Here is a 23,541-nt window from a genome sequence, read left to right on the forward strand (position 1 = left end):
AAGTATTCAATTTTCCTTAATTGTAACGCTGTCTCTGCACGGAGGATTGTAACAACTCAGGCAGCTTCTCCTGTTACCGCCAGCTCAGTTCAGGAAAATACTTCTATCGCAATTGTAAACATTTTTATGAATTAGCACACAAAAGTCTAAAATACCGAATGCGGTATTTTCCCATCCAGATTTTTTTTTTTATCGAACTTATTCTTATGAATGATAGCCAATGCCACTGATGCCATTCAGAAGCATTGACTACCGACTACCCCGTGGCACATCGCCAGCGCAGAGTCAGATCCTTCCCGAAGGCGATGGAATTTCCAAACCAATAATAAGTACACTCCCAGGAAATATAAACAAAACAAACAACCTTGTGAAAAACAGAACTCTCAAAAATACTTTATTGCGTCACTTAAATTTGCTACAAAATGGCTGAACACTCCAAGCCCTCTGATGCGGCTTTTCCTGATGACATCGAGGGGATTTGTCTGGTTGCATTGAAGCAAGTGATTATTTATCTCTGCTGGACACCAGTAATAAGCGATGAAGGTTTGCGTAACGGCTGAACTATTGAAAAACGTTTCCAAAAACGACTGGAGTAAAAAGTGTCAGGAGAAAGATATCATTCCTGTTGTTTCCAGATGGTTAGTGTCAGTTCTCTGCTGTACCACTAGATGGTGCTATAAAGTCAGCTTTGTATTCCTGAAACTCGAGTTGTCTCTGTGAATAAAAATGAAATATTTATTAGCGCATGTGACCGCTGCTAAACAGAGTATACATTTATAATTGCACTTCCATGGGGAAACAGATGAGTTATTTTTATATTATAATGTTTAAAAGCAGAAGCACGTCATTGAACTGCCCACTCGGCACCCGCGCAGTGCTGCATTTGGGCGCCGCAGTTAAATCTCTGTAATTTGGGCAATAACCGGACCCCACCTTAGGTCCAGAGAGGCCGAAATTAGGTACTTAGTAAGGGAATATATTTATTTTGTATTCTCCTAGATTACCTAGTGCAGGGGAGAGCCATCTCTCGGCTTTTCCCTGCGCCCAGATTAAACGTAGCGAGAACATACATACTTTTAAAGTGTACCTGTAGTGAGAAAAAGTGCCTCTGGGGGTAATTACCTCGAAACGGGGAAGCTTCTGGATCCTAATGAGGCTTCCCCCGTTTTCCTCAGCAGAGGAGATCCAGTGCTGGCTCCCCAAAAATCTACTTGCCAGCGGGGGAAGCATGCACAGTATCGGCTCTCCGCTTGGTCTCCAGCAGGTATAATCCAGACTGATTGGGTCCACACTACTGCGCAGGCACGAGCCTTATTTGCCTGCATAGGAGAGCAAGCCAGACTGGCTCAGCTAGTTCTGCCAGAGCCCAAGCGGCCAGCCACTAGTAGGTAAATAATAATATGCCTGCTTGTGCGGGGTTCCCAGTGCTGAAACGAGCTGCCTGTGGAGGGCTCACCTCCCGAGGTACGTATCCCCCAGGGGCACTTTTAAAGCATACTTTTTTTTAAATCAGTTATAAACCTTTTAATAGAAAGCTCTAACTCTGAGCTGCAAGCATCTGCGGGCGACAAGTCACCCTCTGCCCATAAATAGGCTTTCTGAAACTCCATCCCCTCCTGCGGCAAGATGGCTGCAGCCTTTTGATCTGGAGTGTTACAACGCTCTTCGGTCACAGAGCTTGAGAACTAGAAGAAAAATGCCACGGCGGTTTTGCCAGAGTGGGGGGACTTTCAGAGCTTTAAAGATTTATGGATGGTGGATAAGTGACACCCGCCGATCTGTGCAGGGGGGAGGTGGAGGTTTATATTAATGGGACTCTGAGCAGACGCCGTGGGAGTGCATATAAGCATACCCACGTCTATTTGGTAAAAAAGAGATGCTTACCGTCCCCCTAATCTAGGCGCTCCTGCTGCCGGGCTGGCTGCTATCAGTTACACTGGATCTGGCGACTGTGACAAAGTCACGCTGTGCGCATGCGCAGTCTTCCCGACTTCTTGCTCCCCTCCACGCATGAACCGCAATATGATGCGCGGCAGAGAGCGGAGGGAAACCAGGGAGCTTGCGCATGCGCAGAGAGGACCAGCAGCCTTCCTGTTCCGGGTCACAGCGCGACTTTGGCCTCGATTCATAAAAGTGTGTTTGGTGAAGTAAATTAGTGCGGGAAAACTCTGCGCTCAGTATTTCAGACTTATGGGTGGTCATTCATAAAAATGTTGCCAGCTGCGATAGCAGTGCGGAGATTTCCCGCTGTAGGCTGTCGGGAGACATGCGGAAACACAGGAGCTGGCTGAGTCCCTCCGTGCGCTGCTCTCTCTGCTGCTGCTTGGGAGGTCTGTCTCCATTCACTGCACTGTATTCCGCACGCTTCTCGCCACATCCGAGGTAGCGGTAATCCCCGTCCGCATACCGCTACCTCTAATCTTTATGAATTGAAATGTTGTTACATTTGTTACGATAATCACCGCACAAGGCGGTAATTTATCGCTCTGCTCAGGAATTTCGGCTTTTCATGCGGAAACAGCCTTTATGAATACAAATTTTGCTAAGTGGTCGGTAAAGCCGGCTGTTTTCAGCATTTCTGCATGCGGGAAACGCTTTATGAATCGAGGCCTTTATGTCAGAGTCGCCGGATCTAATGTAATGCATAGCAGCCAGCCCGGGAGCAGGAGCACTGACCTAAGGGGCCGGTAAGTGTCCCCTCTCAACAAAATAGTCGTGGGTATGCTTATATCTATGCATAACCACGGCGTCTACTCAGGGACCCTTTAAAGGATTTCAAAACGATGAAAAAGTACTCTAAACAATAAGAATCGGGTATAGGCAGTAGGACTTTTGAATTTATTTAAAGTGTAACTGTCGGGCAAAAATCAAAAATCAATTCTTTATTTTTATCTGGTAAACAAGTAATAGGGATGCTAACCAGGCAATCCAAAAGTTAAAATCTCTATTACTTTTCTTGTTGATAAATTATCGTTCCCCAGTTTACCTGACTCTTGTTTGGTACGTTACCGCACAAAGGAAGTTGCCGGGCATGCTGGGTTGTCTTTTTTTGCTTCTTAATTTCCACTCAGACTTAACTAATGCACAGAAGCAAAAAAAGACAACCCAGCATGCTCTGCAACTTCCTATGTGAGGCAACGTACCAAATAAGAGTCAGGTAAACTGGGGAATGATCATTTATAAACAAGAAAAGTAATCGAGGCTTTAACTTTTGGATCGTCTAGTTAGCATCCTTATTACTTGTTTACCAGATAAAAATAAAGAATTGATTTTTTTATTTTATGCCCGACAGTTCCACTTTAAGATGAATATTATATGTAGTGCTATAAAAAAGTCAAATGCTTTATTTTATCTCAGGTCCAGTCAGAAACAAACAAACCAAAAAAATAAATAAATAAACAAACTCGGAGTATGAAAATATGATATATCTCTTGTCCACACCACAGGTACTGGGTGCAGAGCAATCTAATGCTGGGAGTGAACAATGAGGTTTTTTTTTTTTTGGTAGATTTACTGGCCAATCGATTTTTTAGATCAATTTCCATTCACTTCTATGAGAAAATCGAACAGAAAAACTATCAAAATCAGATCGGACCTGTCGCAAATTATAGAGCCATCTACCTGCTAAACAAAAAAAAAAAAAAAAGTAGTGTATTCCCAGCATAAAAAGCTGGGACTTGTTTGTTTACATCCTGTTCCAACTGCTCCTTCTGGCCGCTAGGTAGCGCTGTTGAGTAGAAAACAGATGAACTCAGAATCAGAATCAGAATTTATTATCGCCAAGTACAACGGTGGATTGTACCCGGAATTGGTTTTGGCACATACAGGGTCGTTGGTGAAGAGACAAGAAATAGCATACAGTTAAGCATGGCACATACATAGACATGGGACAAGCATACATAGGACAATTAAGCAGAGTGCAGCATCACATGCAGTCAAGCATGGGTCATACGTATAAACAATAAAAGCAAAAAATAAAGCAGTGCAGAGCATTTCAGCATACACGTACAGTTAACATAATACAAAACATAGCAAAGCATACATTGATAGCAGGAACAGAAAAGAGTGGGACTGGAGGAGCAGCCTGAGAGCTGATATGAGCGCTGCCATTTTCGGCACTGGACGCTACACAGCGACACGCTCCCAACAAGACAGGTGCTCCGATTTGTCCACGAAAGTAGAGAGAAAGAAACTGAGAAAGCTGAGGGGCATCATGATGGAGGCAGACAGCAGAGTTCACTCGGACCAGGTTGCCCGAGGAGAAGCGGTCCCGGTTTTGAGTCCGCCCGGCTGGGCAATGAGGGCGCAGATACAGTGGGGGCCCTGTGGGGCCAGGGTGCACCCGGGGGCACCCCTGGGTGGTGGGGTGGTCGGCTGGGCAGCAGTGGTGGACAGGCCAGGGAGGTCTACCTTTGGTGGTGGCAGGACACAGATGCCCAGATGCTGGGCGGCAGCCAGCTCCACTGTGAGGGGAGCAGCACCATCTCCATCACCCCAGGTGTGACCAGAGGGGTCTGGTGATTCCAGCCTGAGGTGTTTCAGGGGACCCTGGGGGCGATGCCGGCCTGGGGTGCTTCAGATGGAGGCATGCTGCGAGGCACACTGGCAGCCTGAAGGGCCTGGAGAAGAGGAGCTCCACGTGGGTGGCCAAGCAGGCTGGAGGCCGGTGTTGGAGATCGGAGGAGGCCAGCCGATGGTGAAGCCCAGCTGCTGCGGTCAGGCTGATGGCAGAGCAGGGTGCAGCAGGCAGCCGAAGCACCATCCGGAAGAGCGGTGGTATTCCTCTTCTGTGGGAGCGCTGCAGGCGGCGGCATCAGCGGTGGTACAGCTCCGTTTCTGCGATGGAGATCAGGCCACGTGCTCCGCTCTGGTGTCCTGGGCACCCTGGCAACGGGCGCAGCCTGGCGGACCACGTGGGAGGGCCGGTGGAGCGATGGACTGAGGCGGATGTCTGGTCCGGGGATGGGGCGATGGTGAGGCCGGCCGGATAGGTCCTCATCAGCGGTAGTACACTGCGCCGTCGGTGCATCACTCCAGCGCAGCTACGGAGGCAGCACAAACAGTGAGCAATGCTCGGCCGCATGTGCTCTTCCTGCCCCTCCGGCTGCGATAGCCCCTACCGGGGCCCGAAACCTCTGCCTCCTCGCTCTGCTTGGCAGTCTGCGATGCCCGCCCACTCCCCAGATAGATAGGGGAGATCGGGTGGTGCAGCAACGGTGGATTACAGAAGAAATAGGAAAAAAGTCCGGAGCCCTGTGGCCGTGGCGTCCGAGTCCGGCGCCATCTTAGATCTATTCTAACTCTATTATTTTTAATAAGGAACCTGTTTACCTCCTGCAAGAGATTATAAACAACAAACAGGTGGAATGATTGCACTGGATATATGGTACGCTTGGCTGTTTGGGTCATGCTGCCTCTGGCTCGTGAAAATGTGGACAAGGTGGGTGCCGGTACTGAAGGATTCTGGGGGAATGGGGAATTTTGAAAAACTTCTGTATAAAAACACTGGTACATTGCGGATAACGAAGAAGGTCTTTTAGGGCACCCGCAGAGCGCCGGATTTTGACACCGCCGCTCAAATATTGTAATTCAGATACCGGCAATAGCTGAACCCCAAATTATTGGCAGAGGGGGAGAAATGAGATAATCAGCAGGGGAATATATTTGCTGTATTACCTAGCGCAGGGATAGAGGGCGGACAATACGTACTCACAGATAACGGATCATGGGCGGAAGCAAGACGTCTTAGTTTTTAAATCGTCCAGCTTTCTGCTATTTCCCGTACAATGTGCGTTCACAATTATTACTATTAGTATTTATATAGCGCTGACATATTACGCAGTGCTGTACAAAGTATATTGTCTTGTCACTAACGGTCCCTCAGAGGAGCTCACAATCTAATCCCCACTATAGTTCTATGTCTATGTTTGTATCATGTAGTGTGGTGTATGTATCCTAGTCTAGGGACAATGTAAGAGGAAGCCAATTAACTTATCCGTATGTTTTTCGGAATTTGGGAGGAAACCGGATTGCCCGGAGGAAACCCACGCAGAGACGGGGAGAACATACAAACTCCTTGCTGATGTTGATCTGGCTTTGATTCAAACCGGTGACCCAGCGCTGCAAGACGAGAGTGATAACCGCTAGGCCGCTATGCTGCCACAATCACAGTGCATCCAGTCACAAAAAACTGCAAAAATCACGGAACAAAAGTGACAAAACGTTCATGAAAAACTATCCCAAAAGTGAACGCACTGAGGCGGAGACCCGGGACTCGCAAAGTCACTCACCTTTCTGTGTCCAATCAGAGGGGCCTCACTCTAGAACAGGGGTGTCAAACTCAAATACAAAGAGGGCCAAAATTGAGCTCTGGGACCAAGCTGCGGGCCAACCTCAATGTTTAATGGCCACCTCTCTCACTTATAAAGTTCCCTGGTGTCTAACAGCCCCCCTCCAACCCCTATACAGTTTCCTGGTATCTGGTACCCCCTTCATTTAACTATACGGTTCCCTAGCGTCTAGTGCCCCCTCTCTCTCCTATACAGTTCCCTGGTACATAGTGCTTTCCCCCTCATATGGCTTTCCTGATGATCTAGGGCTTTCCTTCCAATATATCTTCTCTGGTGGTCCTAAGTGGGCCAAACATAATGCAAAATGGGAAAACCACCTGAGGGCCAAATCTGATGGCTCTGAGGGCCAGATTTGGCCCACGGGCCGGAATTTGACATGTATGCTCGTCTAGAACAGTAATGGCTAACCTTGGAACTCCAGCTGCGACAAAACTACAAATCCCATCATGCCTCTGCCTCCCTGAGTTATGCTTAGAGCTGTCAGAGTACTGCAATGCCTCATGGGACTTGTAGTTCCACCACAGCTGGAGTGCCAAGGTTAGCCACCACTGCTCTAGAACAGCCAAATACAAGTATAGGTTTGTGAAGTCGGTACAAAAAATCCTCCGTTTATGGAACCTCCGACTCCAGGTATCCCAAAATTTCTCAAGACTCCTCAGCCCTGGCTGCCGGTCATGTAAGGTATGCTTGCTGCCATAGGGGAATCATGCAGCCATTCAGTCAGGGAAGCACATTGATGGAACACCCCCTTTCTCCATCACTGAGATGGTTCCCTCCCGCCACCCACAGCGCCCAGCTTTTCTGTCTTACTTGAGGCTGTCGTTGTGAGTCTTGTACTCCATGATGGTGTTTGGTGGGAGGTTGAGGACCCTCCTCAGGGTGTCTCGGATGCGGACTGTGCTCTGCTGGTCATTGGCCGTCCTGTTCCAGATAGACAGGATGTCCTCCTGCAGGAGACACGATACACACACTGCAGTTACCCTATAGCAGAATACAAACCTTACCCCCTAATGTGAAAGAGACGGTGAGTGATGAGTGAGACCACTCGGAAGAGGAACAGATTCCTGCAATAAAATAAAAAGCAAAATTCATAAAAACATAATTTGCTATATGCATATCCACTGTTTCAACCACTTGACGACCAGGTGTGGTTTGCCTGACCTGTGCTGCGTGGGCTCTCCAGCCCGCAGCACAGATCAGGATTATGCCAGGGCGACCAGACCTCCTCCCTTTTTTCCCCACTAGGGGTATGTCCTGCTGGGGGGGTCTGATCGCCGCCGGCTTGCTGTGCTTTGCAGGGGGGGGGGCTCTTCAAAGCCCCCCTCCGCAGCGTTTTCTGTGCTCCCTCCCTACCTCTTCCTCCCTGGGCTGCGCAAGACGGATATCCGTCCTGCGCATTGTAGGGTAGGCTTCAGCCTATCATATGCCGGCGATCCCCGGCCAATCAGAGGCCGGGGATCGCCGATCTGCCTTACGGCGGTGCTGTAAACAGCGGGTATTTCTTCCTCGCGTGTTTACATTTTGCCGGCGAGCCGCGATCGGCGGCTCTCCGGTTGTTCACGGAGACACCCTCCGTGAATGGACATGGAAAGGCCGCTCGAACGAGCGCCCATTTCTATGGAGACCCGCAGACGACCAGTTTACGCCGATCGGCGTTAGCTGGTCGTCAAGAGGTTAATATGGTAATGCGGGAGAGAGGAAATTACCCCAAAACTGTAAATAGAACCTGTAACAAAAAAAAAAAAAGTTCCCCTGGGGGATACTCACCTCGGGAGGGGGAAGCCTCAGGGTCCCAATGAGGCTTCCCCCATCCCTGTAGCTACAGGCAATCGAGCGCTGGCTCCCCCGAAGTTTCCGTCAATCCACCATCGATAAGTGCTGATTTATTTACCTTTCCTGGTTCCAGCAGGGGTGCTGTTGCGGCTCTCCGCACAGAAATAGGCGAAAATAGCCAATCTCCGTCGAGTCCACTCTACTGCGCAGGAGACTTGCACCTGCGCAGTAGAGGGGGCACGACAGCGAACGGCTATTTCCGCCTATCTCCGAGCGGAAAGCTGATACTGCGCCTGCGCTGGGAAGGTAAATATTTACATCCCTGCTGTTCGGGGAGCTTTATCACTGCCGCCGGGGGACCGAGGAGGACAGGGGAAGCCTCAATAGGATCCGGAGGCTGCCACCACCCCAGGTGAGTACCCCCCAGGGGAGGTTTTTCTCGTTACAGGTTTCCTTTAAGTTACACAACCTTGAAATAATTTCCAGAGACTTAAAAATTCAGAAAAAGCACCAGGGCTGTGGAGTCGGTACAAAAATCTTCCGACTCCAAGTACACAAAATTGCTCCGTTTTCGACTCCATCTGACTCCACAGGCCTGAAAAGCACAAGGATATGCAGAAACACGTCCACACACTCACCGAGAATCGTATGGACACGACCACTCCGCAGATCTCTTCTCCCACCATGAACTGCTCCCCCAGCATAGCCAGGATGATGTTCTCCCAGAAGCGGGAGGCCAGGCCCTTCCGCAAACGGATGATCCATTTACCACCGCTCCTATTGGCTTCATCCTGTTAGAAGACAAGACAAGACAAGACAAATAACATTTATATTGCGCTTTTCTCCTTGCGGACTCAAAGCGCCAGAGCAGCAGCCACTAGGGCGCGCTCTATTGGCAGTAGCAGTGTAAGGGAGACTGGCCCAAGGTCTCCTACTGAATTAGTGCTGGCTTACTGAACAGGCAGAGCCGAGATTCGAACCCTGGTCTCCTGTGTCAGAGGCAGAGCCCTTAACCATTACACCATCAGCCAAAGACACAAGGAGGTGCTAGTGAGGCTGCTTCTACCACCGAGGCTTTCTGCTTTCTACATCTACGAGTTTCTCTAAGCTGTGTGACTGCCTGTTGGCCAATACTCTACACCACGAGGCAAGGCTACTTGGGCACCGGCGGTAATTCAGTAAAATGGGCACCTAGTGCGTCATTTGAGTGGCAACGACGCCTGATAGATATCAGAATTAGGCAGCACGAATATTGGCGGAGAAGGCAGAGCTGATATTACAATTATTTAGCATTTTATATAGCGCTGACATCTTCCGCAGCGCTGTACAGTGTATATTGTCTTGTCACTTAGCTGTCCCTCAGAGGGGCTCACAATCTAATCCCTGTCATACGTCTATGTATGTATCATGTAGTGTAAGTATCGTGGTCTAGGGCCAATTTTTTAGGGGAAGCCAATTAACTTATCTGTGTTTTTGGGATGTGGGAGGAAACTGGAGTACACAGAGGAAACCCACGCAGACACGGGGAGAACATACAAACTTTGTGCAGCTAATGCCCTGGCTGGGATACGAACCAGCGCTGCAAGGCGAAAGTGCTATCCACTATGCCACCAGGCTCTTCTCTCTAAAAAACACACAGAGTGCATTTATCCCTGTTTACCTTGTGTCATGTGCAATAGTTCAGGTCTACTTTAGAGGAAAGGTCTGAAGAACTTAAAAAAAAAAAAAAAAAAAACAAGAAAAAAAACACTTACCTGGGGCTTCCTCCAGCCCCTGGCAGCCGACCTCAGTGCCCTCGCCGCAGCTCCCTGTCCCCGCCGGTGCATATGCTGAGTTCGCCAGGTCGGCATCTTCCTGCATTCCACTGTACGGATCACTGAGTCGCACTGACGTCATCAGGAATGTCCTGCGCAGAACTACAGTCCAGATGACGTCAGCGTGACTCTGAAAGCAAGTTGCGCAGTGGGCATCTTGCACCAGAGGGGACCCCGGACCACCAGCGTGGAGCGGAGCAGCAGCGAGGGCACAGGACGGCTGTCAGGGGCTCGAGGAAGCCCTGGGTAAGTGGATTTTTTTATTTTTTAAGTTCTCATGTGTCCTTTAATGTCTATGTCCAGTCTCCATTGCAGGTAAACTCATTGTAACACGCGTGTCTCAGCACTGACCTCCCACATGGGTTTGATGCCCTCTTTGAAGAGGTGGAAATCGCTGTATCCGCTCAGGTCTCCGGGACGCACCAGATGGCTGTACATCCTCCAGAACTGCTCCACCTGCACAGAGCACATCAGCAGTCACACAGCAGCTTGTTCTAGGACACTGACTGCCTGTTAAACTTCACTTTTAAAAAGGATAACTGTAGCGAGAGGGAGGCTGCCACATTTATTTCCTTTTAAACAATACCAGTTGCCTGGCTATCCTGCTGATCTTCTGCCACTGATACTTTTAGCCATAGCCCCTGAACAAGCATGCAGCAGATCAGGTGTTTCTGACATTATTGTCAGATCCGACAGGATTAGCTGCATGCTTGTTTCTGGTGATATTCAGACACTACTGCAGCCAAACAGACCAGCAGGGCTGCCAGGCAACTGGCATTGTTTAACAGGAAATAAGTATGCAGCCTTCATATACTTCAGGTTCCCGTTAGCTACTGCAGCACAGACAGATTTTTGTGAGAAACACCTGATCTGCTGCATGCTTGTTCAGGGTCGATGGCTAAAAGTTTTAGGAGCAGCGGATCAGCAGGACAGCCGGGCAATCTGCATTGTTTAAAAGGAAATAACTATGGCAGCCTCCATATCCCTCGCACTTCAGTTGTCCTTTAACCATCTTAGCGGTATGGACGAGCTCAGCTCGTCCATCATCGCCGATGGCTGCCGCTCAGGCCCTGCTGGGCCGATTTTGCTCAAATAAAGAGCAGCACACGCAGCCGGCACTTTGCCAGCCGCGTGTGCTGCCCGATCGCCGCCGCTCTGCGGCGATCCGCCACGAGCAGCAGCGAAAGAGGGTCCCCCCAGCCGCCTGAGCCCTGCGCAGCCGGAACAAATAGTTCCGGCCAGCGCTAAGGGCTGGATCGGAGGCGGCTGACGTCAGGACGTCGGCTGACGTCCATGACGTCACTCCGCTCGTCGCCATGGCGACAGGAGAAGCCAAACACGGAAGGCTGCTCATTGCGGCCTTCCGTGTTACTTCTGGCTGCCGGAGGCGATCGGAAGAACGCCTCCGGAGCGCCATCTAGTGGGCTTTCATGCAGCCAACTTTCAGTTGGCTGCATGAAATAGTTTTTTTTTTTATTTAAAAAAAACCCTCCCGCAGCCGCCCTGGCGATCTTAATAGAACGCTAGGGTGGTTAAGTGGAGGGTGTGGTGGTTATTTTTTGTGTTCTATTGAAATTATTTATTGCGACTAGTACAGTACATTTTTTTTGTGTGTGAAATAAATACACATGGCAGGGTTTTTGCAACAAACCACCTAAACCTCAGCCTGGTAATGTTTTGTAAATAGGACAGAGCACCACTATACTGCTGCAGCAAGTAAGTTTCTGAGCCTCCTACAGGCCGTAGCGGTGTCAAACTCAAATACAAAGTGGGCCGAAATTGTGCACTGGGACCTAGTCTTGGGCCAACTTCAGTGTCCACTGGCCACCTTCCTCCCTTATAAAAGTTCACAGGTGTCTAATGGCCCCCTTCCAATCCCTATACAGTTCCCTGGTGTCTAGTGGTCCTCCTCCCTCCCCTATACAGTTCCCTGGTGTCTAGTGGTCCTCCCCCCCCCTATACAGTTCCCTGGTGTCTAGTGGTCCTCCCTCCCCTATACAGTTCCCTGGTGTCTAGTGGCCCCTCCCTCCCCTATACAGTTCCCTGGTGTCTAGTGGCCCCTCCCTCCCCTATACAGTTCCCTGGTGTCTAGTGGCCCCTCCCTCCCCTATACAGTTTCCTGGTGTCTAGTGGCCCCTCCCTCCCCTATACAGTTCCCTGGTGTCTAGTGGTCCTCCTCCCTCCCCTATACAGTTCCCTGGTGTCTAGTGGCTCTCCCTCCCTCCCCTATACAGTTCCCTGGTGTCTAGTGCTTTATCTTTTCCTCCCCCATATGGCTTCCATGGTGTTTTAGGGCTTCACTTCCAATATAGCTTCTCTGGTGGTCTAGAGTGGGCCAAACATAATGCAAAGTGGGGAAACCACCTGAGGGCCAAATGTAATGGCTCTGAGGGCCAGGTTTGGCCCGCAGGCCGGAGTTTGATACGCGTGCCATAGAGGTATCTCCCAGTTCGCAGCGCCCATCACACTTCTGGTGATTAGCTATTGGCTGTGGCTGAATGTTTCTGCTCATTGCTTTGTTCCTGCACACAGCAAAGAGCCTCCTGCTTTTCCTCCCCCCACCCCCTCTCTTTTGGACCACAGGATGAGCAAATTCACATGAGTAAAAGTTATCCCTAGCAGTGCTAATGTTTGTAATTAGACGGTATGTGAAGTTAAAGAGAATCTGTACTGTGAAAATCTTACATAAATAAAACGTACCAGCCTGTTTGTTGTCTTCTCTTAGCCCCCTCTGTGACATTTTTGCTGCTTCCCGCTGCTTTCTTGGTGATAAAGTCACTGTTTTATTCATTGTTTTTGTAAACAATGAAGATGGCCGCCAAACAGGAAATACATCATCAGAGCAGGTGCCTGTTTGCAGAGGCTCCTCTCAAACGGGATTTGATTGCTGGAATGTTACACCACATGTTGCCTTAGCTGCTTGTCTGGGCTCTGCACTGATCTTTCTGCACTCACAGCTGTTCACAAGGTCACAGCTCCTGAGCCTGCAGACGCTGGCTGTGAGCAGAGCCCACAATTGTCTGACTCATACACACAGCACACACACAGAGCCTGCAGGGGGCGTGGAGGAGGTGTGTATAACTACTCCCAATTACAGCAGAGCAGTGCATTCCTCTCTGCCTCGGCAAGGCTTGACAAAGGAAAGAAGATTAGAATTATTACAGAGACAGTGCAACTAGAAAAGGCCGCAGCAAGCCAGACCACATTAGAACAGGTGTAAGAACTTACAGGATAGAAGAAATAAGGCTGAAAATTGTTACAAAGTCTCTTTAAAAGGACAACTGAAGAGAGAGGTATATGGAGGCTGTCATGTTTATTTCCTTTTAAGCAATACCAGTTAACTGGCAGCCCTGCAAACCCTCTGCCTCTAATTCTTTCAGCCATAGACCCTGAACAAGCATGCATCAGGTGTTTCTGACATTATTGTCAGTTCTGGCAAGATTAGCTGTATGCTTGTTTCTGGTGTGATTCAGACACTTCTGCAGCCAAACAGACCAGCAGGGCTGCCAGGCAACAGGTATTGTTTAAAAGGAAATAAGCATGGCAGCCTCCATAGTCTTCTCACTTCAGTTGCCCTTTAAATGTATTTCTTTTGCTATAGAGGTAGACATTTAAAACAGGGATGAGCTTCCAAATTGTGCAAAATTCAGATTTCAGAGTTTCTGATTGGAAATCACCTATTATGAAATTGAAATTCCGCAAAATACTGCATTACCGAGACTGACTTTTTAGGCCAATTGTAAGACCCGAAAGTATTGGACCAATTAGAGAATCAGTAATGCACCACGGAAATCCGCAAAATACGGAGTACCGAGAATTTTTAGGCCGATCACAAGGCTTGAAATTATTAAGCCAATCAAAGAATTTGAAAGTGTACTGCAGTTGCCAATTTCAGGATTGCAGACCAAGCACAATACATATATCTGCAAAATATAGCAGATTCCACAATGTATTTATTTTTTTTAATTAACTAACTTTATTGATAAAAGTAACAAAAAAAAATTACTTAAATAAAACACTCCACAGAAACTCTAATTCCATGGAAATTGGAAAGACACTTATCGGAATGTGGAATTCCATCATAATTTCCAACCACCCCTACTATACACAATGCACAACAATAAACATACAGCAGCAGCATAAGAAGATGTGTTACTTACCGTGGCCACTGTGCCGAGGTGCCGGATGTTCTGCTCATAGTTCTGGGTGCTGGCTGGTCGGGAGGGCGTCCTCCGGGAATACCAGAAGGTGTAGCGGAACTGCAGAGGGTGTTCACCAGGCGGGATGCTTATCTCCTGTGTACAGAGAGTTCAAGTAGAATGCTAATGCTGGCCATATATCGGGCGGTTCTGCGGCCGATCGACCAACCAATCCGCTAATTTCAACTCATCAGATGAAAAGGTTTGTTACAGCAAAAAGAGAATTACCCAAGATAATTTACATAAAGGGGCACTATGGCGAAAAAAATTGTAAATTTTAAAATATGTGCAAACAGACAAATAAGAAGTACATTTTTTCCAGAGTAAAATGAGCCATAAAATTACTTTTCTCTTATGTTGCTGTCACTTACAGTAGGTAGTAGAAATCTGACAGAAGTGACAGGTTTTGGGCTAGTCCATCTCTGGAAAAAATGTACTTTTTGTATACATTTTCACATATTTAAAGTTTTACAATTTTTCGCCATAGTGCCCCTTTAATAGCCAACACGGTGCAGAAACTTGCTACTAACAAATCAGATGAAAATCGGTGCTGCAAGAAGCATGCCTGATTGATGATTGGACCGATTTTAGTCTAGTGTATATATCGGGGGGTGGAACGTACGGAAATAAGTATGGCAACCATCATATGCTTCTCACTTCAGGTTCCCTTTAAAGGCAACCCGAGCTGAGAGGGATATGGAGGCTGACAAGTTTATTTCCTTTTAAACAATGCACATGGCCTGGCTGTCCTGCTGATTCACTGCCTCTAACACTATCAGCCACAGACCCTGAACAAGCATGCAGATGAGATGCCTATGACACATCTGACAAGATTAGCTGCATGCTTGTTTCAGGTGTGTGACAAGAAAGATCAGCAGCACTGGTGTTGTTTAACAGGAAATAAATATGGCAGCTTCCATAGGTCTCACACCTCGGGTTTCTTTGAAATACACAGAGAGGCTCCCTCAAAGTGGCATACGGACAAGGGCTGTGGAGTCGGTACAAAAATCTTCCGACTCCAACTCCGACACCTCAGTTTATGAAATCACGACTCCGACTCCGGGTACCCAAAATGGCTCCGACTCCTTAGTCTAATACTTACCAGGGCTGTGGATTTTGTACAAAAATCAGCTGACTCCTCAGTTTATGAAATCACGACTCCGACTCCGGGTACCCAAAATGGCCCCGACTCCGACTCCTTAGTCTAATACTTAACAGGGATGTCGATTTTGTACAAAAATCAGCCGACTCAGACTCCTCAGTTTATGAAATCAGCGACTCCGACTCCAACTCCGGTGCCCAAAATTGCCCCGACTCCGAAGCCCTGATACTGACATCAACCCCAGAAATACAGAGGGGCTGGATGGATGTGATCCTGAGCACTGGGGAGGCCATGCAATGCAGTACGTTATGCAGGCTGCTGAGTCATGTGTTCACTGCTATTATAAAAGCATTTTACAGACATTTTGCAGTGAAGTGATTTCCACTATAGGATGAGGGTACGTTTCCACTAACGTGAATTCGCATGCGTTGCCCGCATGCAAATTCGCACAACCAATAAAAGTTAATGAGCCTGTGTCCACTTGTCAGGAAAACGGAGCGTTTTCTTGTGCAGGATAAATCTGCACAGCAGAGTCATCCGAATTCGGACACCGCACGCGATTCGCATACATTGTATTTAAAAGGGAATTCGCATGGCGTTTTTTTATGCGAATTTTCATGCGAATTCGCATATGATTTCGCATGGAATCAATGAAAAAGCACACAGGCACTGACATGGTTAAATTCGCACACAGCATCATCTATGCAAATTCGCGGTAAAATTCGCAAACAACCGCATGCGATTACGCTCCTGCATGCGAATTCGTCCGCAGAGAATCCGCTGCGATTCCCCACCGCACTAGTGGAAACGCACCCTGAAATTGCATTTAACAAACTGACAGTTATCAGTTCCAGGACCTCAGCATCATTTGCAAAATTCCTATTCAGATCTGCAAATTCCATTTCCTGCGAATCAAAAAATATTTTTAGTCAGATTAGACTGGCATCCTAATAGCTGTAAAGCCAAATACTCAAATCGTTCCCAAGTACACTTTGTTCATGCTTCTAAATCTATTTTAGGCTCCCTGCACACTGCAAATCCGTTTTCCGATTCCGATTCCGTTTCCGATTCCGTTTCCGATTTTCCTTGAATACATTCAACAGAAAAACGGATCAAAAAACGCAGCATGCAGTTAAGATTAAAAATCTGAATCGGAATCGGATGTAAAAACAGATTAAAAATCTGAATCTGAATCTGATTTGCTTGCAGTGTGCAAGAGGCCTTACTTTTACTTTTATTTTACTGTGTTGTGTTCCCGAAGATAACAGGTTATTTCTTGTTTCGTTGTCAGCAAGAAGAGGAAGTTGAATTAGAGGAAAGGTGGCGACCATCCGATAACTGTGATCGAATCGGATGAAAATCGGTGCGGCCACAGGCATGCATAATTGACGATTCGGGACAGAACTGGTCAAATGTAGCGAGTGAAACAAGCTGGGAAATTTCAGGTAGATGTGGTCGATCTGGTGTGCAGTAATTGCGGACAATGAATGTGACAGAACCCTGGCCTCTGTTCCTCCCAAATGTTTTATGTGCCCCCCAGTGCCTTTGCACTTCAATAGTTTACCTGTCACGTCGCCAGCGCTGTATCTCCGCTTTCAAGTCACACGTGACTACTGTCATAGAGCACATGTGTGACGGAGCAGTGCTTTTCAGCGCTGCTAGATTTGGGCGCAGCCAGCGCCGCCATAGACTGTAATGGTAATCAGTCTTTAGGGCGCTCAGTGAGTAATGTCGGCTCTGTCAGAAAACGGAGCCGAAGTTGCTTAAAAAACACAATAATTCGGCTTCCAGCAATGAAGCCGAATTATATCATTCCCCCACTATCCATGGCGGCCTGGAGGGGGAATAGTAATTACAACGGCCCGGACTTGTGCAAGAAGCAGGATCAGCTATATACCGCTGTATCCTGCGCCCAAGTCTACCGGCGCCGATTTCAAATGTACTCCATGTGTGACGTCACACGCGCACCTCATGTGCTCCAACTCAGAAGCCACGTAAGGCACGAGTGCGGAAGTCCAGTGGTCGCTCGGGACAGAGTGACAGGTAAATCAGAGTTCTCCCCAGGCTTTTAGCCGGGTGCTCCACCCGACTAATTTTGGTGAGCATCCGGCTGTCATCGGCTCACCTCCTCCTATGCTGTGTGCTGTTCCCACCCGGCTACTTTTTATGCCACCCGGCTGGAAAAAATTTGCGGGGAGAACACTGGGTAAAGTATTGCAATGCACAAGCAAATAAAGCATTTGGGGAGACATGGTGTCACGAAGCCAATTCCCCAAAGATTTCATACTGAAATAGAAAGGGAATTGGCCTGTGGTGTAAGGGCAGCCAACAGCTCTCTCTCTGATAAAATTCAATCAGAGAGAGCTCTGTCTCTTGGTCAAATCTGCCCATTAATGCTACATGTATAGGCACCTAAAGCGCTCCCCTGTGCAACAACCTATCTAGTCCCTAACAATTTTGCCTGGGCTTGCTGCACCTCTAGCACAGCGTAACATGTAACCTGATTGAAGAAGTATGGATTACCGGTAGTGTAGCAGACCACACTTCACACATAAAATTTACAATATTTTCATTTTGTACATATTGTGTAAGCACTCTCTGCTAACCTAATCCATAGCAACAGGAAGTGGTCACAAATCTCTCAGCTATGGCCACAGACAGCTATTAGAGCCTGCCAGCTGCTGTCACGGAGTAAAGAGGCTGTAGAGACATGTTAGATAGGCGCTTTAGGGCTGGTCTCTGGCTGGAAATCTCTCAGCTCTGGCCACAGACCGCTATAACAGCTAGCCAGCTACTGTCATTGAGTAATGAGGCTGTAGAGACAGGTGATGGTTAGAGGGGTGCTGTAGGATTGGTCTCTGGCTGGAAATCTCCTAGCTCTGGCCACAGACAGCTATAACAGCCTGCCAGCTGCTGTCACTGAGGTTGTAGAGACAGGTGATTGTTAGTACATTTGGTTAGTACATTTGAAAACAGCAAGTCCGGCCGCGTTAATTACTATTCCCCACTTCAGGCCGCCATGGATAGTGGGGGAATGATATAATTCGGCTTCCAGCGATTGCTGGAGGCCGAATTAGTGTTTTTTTAAGCAACTTCGGCTCCGTCTTCTGACGGCGCCAACGTTACTCACTGAGCGCCGCTATAGATGTAATTCCTATTACAGTCTATGGAGGCACCGCTGCACCCAAATCTAGCAGCGCCGAAAAGCAGTGCTCCAGGTTAGAGGGGATCTTTAGGGTTGGTCTCTGGCAGGAAATTTCTCTGCTCTGGCCGCAGACAGCTGTAAAAACTTGCCAGCTGCTGTCACTGAGTAATGAGGCTGTAGGGACAGCTGATGGTTAGAGGGGCTCTTTAGCTGGAAATCTCCCAGCTCTGACTACAGACAGCTATAACAGCCTGCCAGCTGCTGTCACTGAGTAATGAGGCTGTAGGGACAGGTGATGGTTAGAGGGGAGCTTTAGGGCTAGTCTCTGTCTGGAAATCTCTCAGCTCTGGCCACAGACAGCTATAACAGCCTGCCAGCGGCTGTCACTGAGTAATGAGGCTGTAGGGACAGGTGATGGGTAGAGGGGGGCTTTAGGACTGGTCTCTGTCTTGAATTCCACACGCCAGAAGCAAGGGAGCCTCAGCACCACAGACCAAGAACATGTGGACAAAATCCACTTCCGGCGCCTTCCCTGACGTCACCGCTGCACCGGAAGAGCCTTCAGACTCTCACCTTGGACTTGGGCACGGAATCCAGAGCGTCCTCCACCTCCTCCGGTGCGGTGACAGCATCATTCCCTGCCAGTCCCATGTCCCCAACTCCTAATCCCGCTGTCCCTTCGCAGCGCCCTCCGTCCTGCGTACCGTTGGCCGCGCTGACGTCACACGTTCATGGGGGAAGGGCCAAACCACCTCTGTGTGAAGTGTCAGAAAAGCCTTCCTCACTGAGTATCGCGCATGCTCAGTGGGAAGTTAGACATTATACCTGAAATATCTCCGCTTCCGCACCACGTATACCCCCGAAATTTTCAGGGGAGGGAGGGGACCCCCAGATCTAGCTCGGTGTCGAATTGCAGCCCCCTAGCCCCGCTAGTTCCCGAGATAGGTTTGCTGCAATCAGTCTCGGGAACCAGCGGGGCTCGGGGGCTGCAATTCAGCACAGAGCTAGATCTGGGGGTCCCCTCCCTCCCCTGAAAATTTAGGGGGTGTACGTGGTGCGGAAGCGGAGACATTTAGGACGTTTTACGTGGCTGCACAATTTAATGGGACGCAGGCTCCTACTGCGCATGCGGGGCTGCAATATCTGACATTACAAGGGCAACAGAGTACTGTTTATTTGGAATTTCTTATGACTGGTGTCATTATTATTTATGAACTTCTGTAGGAAATAGACGATGATGGGGTGACAGACACAACACAAAAGAATAGAGATTTGGTCCTGCCAATAAAGCTTTTTTGGTTTTGGATATTTCCTGCCTGCATTCAAATTGAACGCAGTTTGGATAAATCAACAGGAAGTGCATTTAGATTGCCTGCATACAATTTTCATGCATGCAAGCTAGATTTACTGGCACAATTGGTAAAGATGGCCCGAACTGTTCCCTTGCGAACTCTATATGACAGAAGGAAATTTGCGGTTCTGGAGGCTTGCTTGGCTTAACAAGGACGAAAAGGGATAATTTGCATATTCAGTAGGGCATTGTGGGAACAAATGTTCACTTATAACTGAATTATTGCAAATTTCCTTCTGTTTTAAGAAGGCAAATTACACCAAGCTTTGCTTTTTTAGTAGGAGGGCTTTTTGTAGTGATGGGTCGTTCGCGTTAAAGTGCCGGCTCTGAATCGGCTCTTCATTAAATATCACTAGACACCACTCAGATTCGGAGTAAAAGCCCCGCCCCCGTCTCCATGACAACTCCAGACTGCTTCTCTGACTGGCACAATCCCTCCTGCTACTGCTCTGCTCCCCCCATACACTCCTACGAGCTGCAAGAGGAGGACTATATCTCCCAGCATGCCTCAGCGCCCTTTATTACACAGCAAATCAGAGCTGTGTGGGGCGGCTGAGGCATCGGCTCTTTTAAAACCGAGAACCGGCTCTTGTCGTTCGCAGCAAAGAGCCGGCTCGTTCGCGAACAACCCATCACTACACCAGGGTAATAACCTATAATATCCAAAATAAAAACAGCAAAAAGAGATGGTGCACATCCAGCTAAAATGCCACTTCTATTCATGGTCCTGACAATGCGCCACACCTTACTAGGCGTGAAACGGCTGTAGACCTCTGACTGCCTGTACCTCCTCCATCAATTTAAGCTTTTGCCTTGTGGTTGTTTACCTTTTTTAATGGACGAAATAAAAGTGACATTTTAGCTGGATGTGCACCATCTCTTTTTATTTTCAATACTGTGTGGTCACTTTCCCGGGGGTCGCATGTCCTTGATCACACGCCCGCAGGCGGGAGTGCTGTGTGTGACGTCATGCGCAGAGCTCTCCCGGCTGTGGGCGCACGATCAAGGATGCCCAGCCCACCGGAAAGCGTATTATTGAGGAAGCGAGCGAATACGGAAGTGACCGCAAGGTCATTCCCCATGTAGTGTTCGCAAGCAAATAGTTCAGGCCATCTCTAGTCCTTGGCAGTGCCAGACACTTGGGCACTGCCATAGGCTGTTATGTGAATTACGGCTATAGTGGTGCTCCTCAGAGGGTAATCTGGGCGCTGGCAAAAGATGGAGTCCAAATAAAAATAAATTAAAAAAAAAAAAAAAAAGAGCAATTCACCCAAATTACATCTTGTCCAAGTCCACGATGACCAAAATTCAAAAAGACACAGCGAAATAAAAATCAGGTTTTATTAGGTCAAGTAAGTTTACACATTTTGACTTGAATAACAGTACACAAACCATTTAGGTTTCCAATTCCGTGGCTCTGTGGTTAAACTCTTTCACATTCCAGCATTGCTTTTAGTACTGGAGGGATTTTCAAGTACATCACTAAAGAGCACCCAAACAGGTAAAAAAAAAAATCCTTGAGGCCCCCTATTTTTTTTCTGGGTCCACTGTCACCCCTCATTAAAAACTCAGCATCTACGGCACATGCTCTGTCCCATCAGCACGCCTCCTCGATTGCGCTCTTGTGGCTATGAGCTTTCTGCGCATGAGTAGTTACAATTATTGTGAAACTGCACATGCGCAGAATTTTCCCAGTCACAGGAGAACTATCGGTGTGGTGCGCGGATGGGACAGAGCATGTCATGAGAGGCGAAAACGGCACAACAGAGGAGACCCAGAAGAAACTGAGGAGCCTCAAAGATTATGGGGGATGGAAGACTACCCAGGTAATGCAAAATCCGATTTTTTTAACAGTTCTTAAAGCAGAACTATTCCAGAAACATTCTTTGCCTGGAAGTTTTTGATTTAGCAGTTTGGCATCTCGCTCCTGAGGTTATGGCCAGGCTTGATGGCCCTCTTTCTGCTATTGCTGTTGAAGCAGACCTGCAGGAAGTGAGGAGCAGTCAATGATCCTTTCTACTGATTGGACGATGCGCTGCAGTCACACCTTCTCCTGCACTAAGCAGGAACTATACAGTCTGGAAGGAGGCAATGATGGCAAAGTAAAAGTGCTCAAATACTTTCTGTAGTAGGCTGAACTTCTTCAGCTGCCTCAGCTGGTGCATACTCTGCTGTAACGGAAACAGTGTGTTTCCATCTTTGATTGGAATTTATGGACCCCATGAATTTGAATGATTACTTAGGGTATACTTTTTTTTTGGGGGGGGGGGGGGGGGGGGTTCAAAGCAGCAGAAATTTCCTTTCCCAGATTTGTGCTTTGAGACAATCCTGTCTCAGAGGTCTACAGACTATTCCTTTGACTTCATGCTTGGTTTGTGCTCTAGCATGAACGGTCAGCTGTGGGACTTTGTACAGACAGGAGTGTGCCTTTCCAAAGGCAGGCACCGTGGAGAGAGACAGAGTATTGCTAAAAATGCCTGTAAACATATTTGATCTGCGCAGTATTTCAAGGAGGTAGGAGAGACGGAATCTGAGCCTAATTTTGTTTTGTTTGAAAAGAAGACCAAGGCGGAGTGAAGAGTTTTACTTACCTGGGGCTTCTTCCAGCCTTGAAGGTCCTTTGGTGTCCACTTGTTCCCCTTCATTGATCCACTGTCAGCCTCTGTAAGGTTCATTGGTTGGCTGAGTTGCGCACTACGACATGTGGTGACCCAGCAGTGTGCCTTCTGTATTGCACTACCACAGCACGTGCAGTTAGAGGAGTCTTGGCGAATTGAGAGGCGTGTGGCTGGGTCAGCGCATGTGTCAGAGTGCGACCTGCCCAGGTCTCAGACTTTACAAGGTCTGACAGTGGATCACAGGAAGGGACCAAGATACAGAGGGACCTTTAAGACTATGGAAGGCTGAGAAAAGACCTAGGTAAGTAAAAGCCAACTTTTTACCCCCAACCTTGGGCTTACTTTAAAGTTCTGTTGCTTGAATAGTTTGTACACTTCTTGCTGGTTTATTGTTAGTGGGCGAGAGAGTGAGGGAAGGGGAGTGGGACCTGGGTGCTGTATCTCCAGGATATTGAGGCACAGCAGGTAGTGGTGGTTGGACAATGAGCAAATTGGAAGTGGTGGTTGTAGGAAATGTGTGGTTGCTGGAAATGAGATATGAATCCCGCAGATGGTCTGAAGGTGGGCGGCTTTTGTTGTCAAACCTGCAGTGCCATTTGTTGCGCTCATTTCCAAGCTGAAGGTTGTCCGTTGCTTGTGACGTCTTTCTGGAATCAGTGGTGTTCCATACTGAAGAGGGGTCCTTTGCTGTCATCTTTATCTCCTGCCTTCTGGTGTAGTCTTTTCTGCACTTCTGATCCCTTTCTGTTATCCGGGTCACAGTGTCTTGGTTTCGCAGGACAGCAGCCTTTAAAACAACCTCTCTTCCCAGTGTTTGGGCCGAAGCATTAAGAAGGCATAAAGCAAATACGCGGCTAATGTGTTTTATGTATTTTGGCACGAGAACGGATGGCGGCTTCAAAAGCCCAGGTGAAGAGCCTGGAACCCAAAACGTAGTCTGTGAGGATCAAATCTTGTAGGTAATTCTGGAAAACAATACAGATACTTATCAGGAAAGTCACCAGGAAGAATTGTCAGCCATGCACAGCTTGTTATGGATAACTCTACACTGTATTCAGCCAATCAGTATCCTGAGATATGCAGGCACCCCCCAATGGCTGTATAGTGTACTGGTTAAAGAGAACCTGTACTGAGTAAAAATATTTAAAATAAACACATGAGGTAACTTCAAATGAACATTACATAGTTA

At 48.0% G+C, this 23,541-nt stretch overlaps 2 protein-coding genes across 3 annotated transcripts in view; both read right to left on the minus strand.

Moving 5' to 3' along the window:
* Positions 1-365: 365 nt before the first annotated feature.
* LOC137562527 (eukaryotic translation initiation factor 4E type 2-like) lies at positions 366-19,126 on the minus strand. 2 transcript variants are annotated; one of them, XM_068273941.1, is made up of 6 exons: positions 18,957-19,125; positions 14,098-14,232; positions 10,289-10,393; positions 8,762-8,914; positions 7,161-7,297; positions 366-714 (listed from the first exon to the last, which is right to left on the minus strand). In XM_068273941.1, exons 1-6 carry the CDS (start codon positions 19,032-19,034, stop codon positions 675-677), a joined length of 648 nt encoding a protein of 215 aa, XP_068130042.1. In that variant the 5' UTR covers positions 19,035-19,125; the 3' UTR covers positions 366-674. The 2 variants fall into 2 exon arrangements, with proteins under 2 accessions (XP_068130042.1, XP_068130043.1); XM_068273942.1 differs by lacking the exon at positions 10,289-10,393 and having other exon boundaries at positions 18,957-19,126.
* Positions 19,127-22,718: 3,592 nt separating this feature from the next.
* The window catches only part of LOC137562526 (very-long-chain 3-oxoacyl-CoA reductase-B-like), a 36,294-nt gene continuing 35,471 nt past the window's right edge, over positions 22,719-23,541 (minus strand). The window contains exon 11 of the mRNA XM_068273940.1: positions 22,719-23,317. Within this exon, the coding sequence (XP_068130041.1) occupies positions 23,207-23,317 (111 nt within the window). The 3' untranslated portion in view covers positions 22,719-23,206. The remainder of the gene's footprint in view (positions 23,318-23,541) is intronic.

This window comes from Hyperolius riggenbachi, chromosome 3 (genome assembly GCF_040937935.1).
Source record: "Hyperolius riggenbachi isolate aHypRig1 chromosome 3, aHypRig1.pri, whole genome shotgun sequence".
NCBI lineage: Eukaryota > Metazoa > Chordata > Amphibia > Anura > Hyperoliidae > Hyperolius > Hyperolius riggenbachi.

Excerpts from the sequence above, each read along its gene's own strand:
- LOC137562527 (XM_068273941.1), bottom strand. The coding sequence starts at position 19,034 with ATGGGACTGGCAGGGAATGATGCTGTCACCGCACCGGAGGAGGTGGAG. Across the intron at positions 8,915-10,288 it reads GCATCAAACCCATGTGGGAG|GATGAAGCCAATAGGAGCGG; the intron begins GTCAGTGCTGAG and ends GTCTTCTAACAG. Across the intron at positions 7,298-8,761 it reads TCGTGTCCATACGATTCTCG|GAGGACATCCTGTCTATCTG; the intron begins GTGAGTGTGTGG and ends TGTCTCCTGCAG.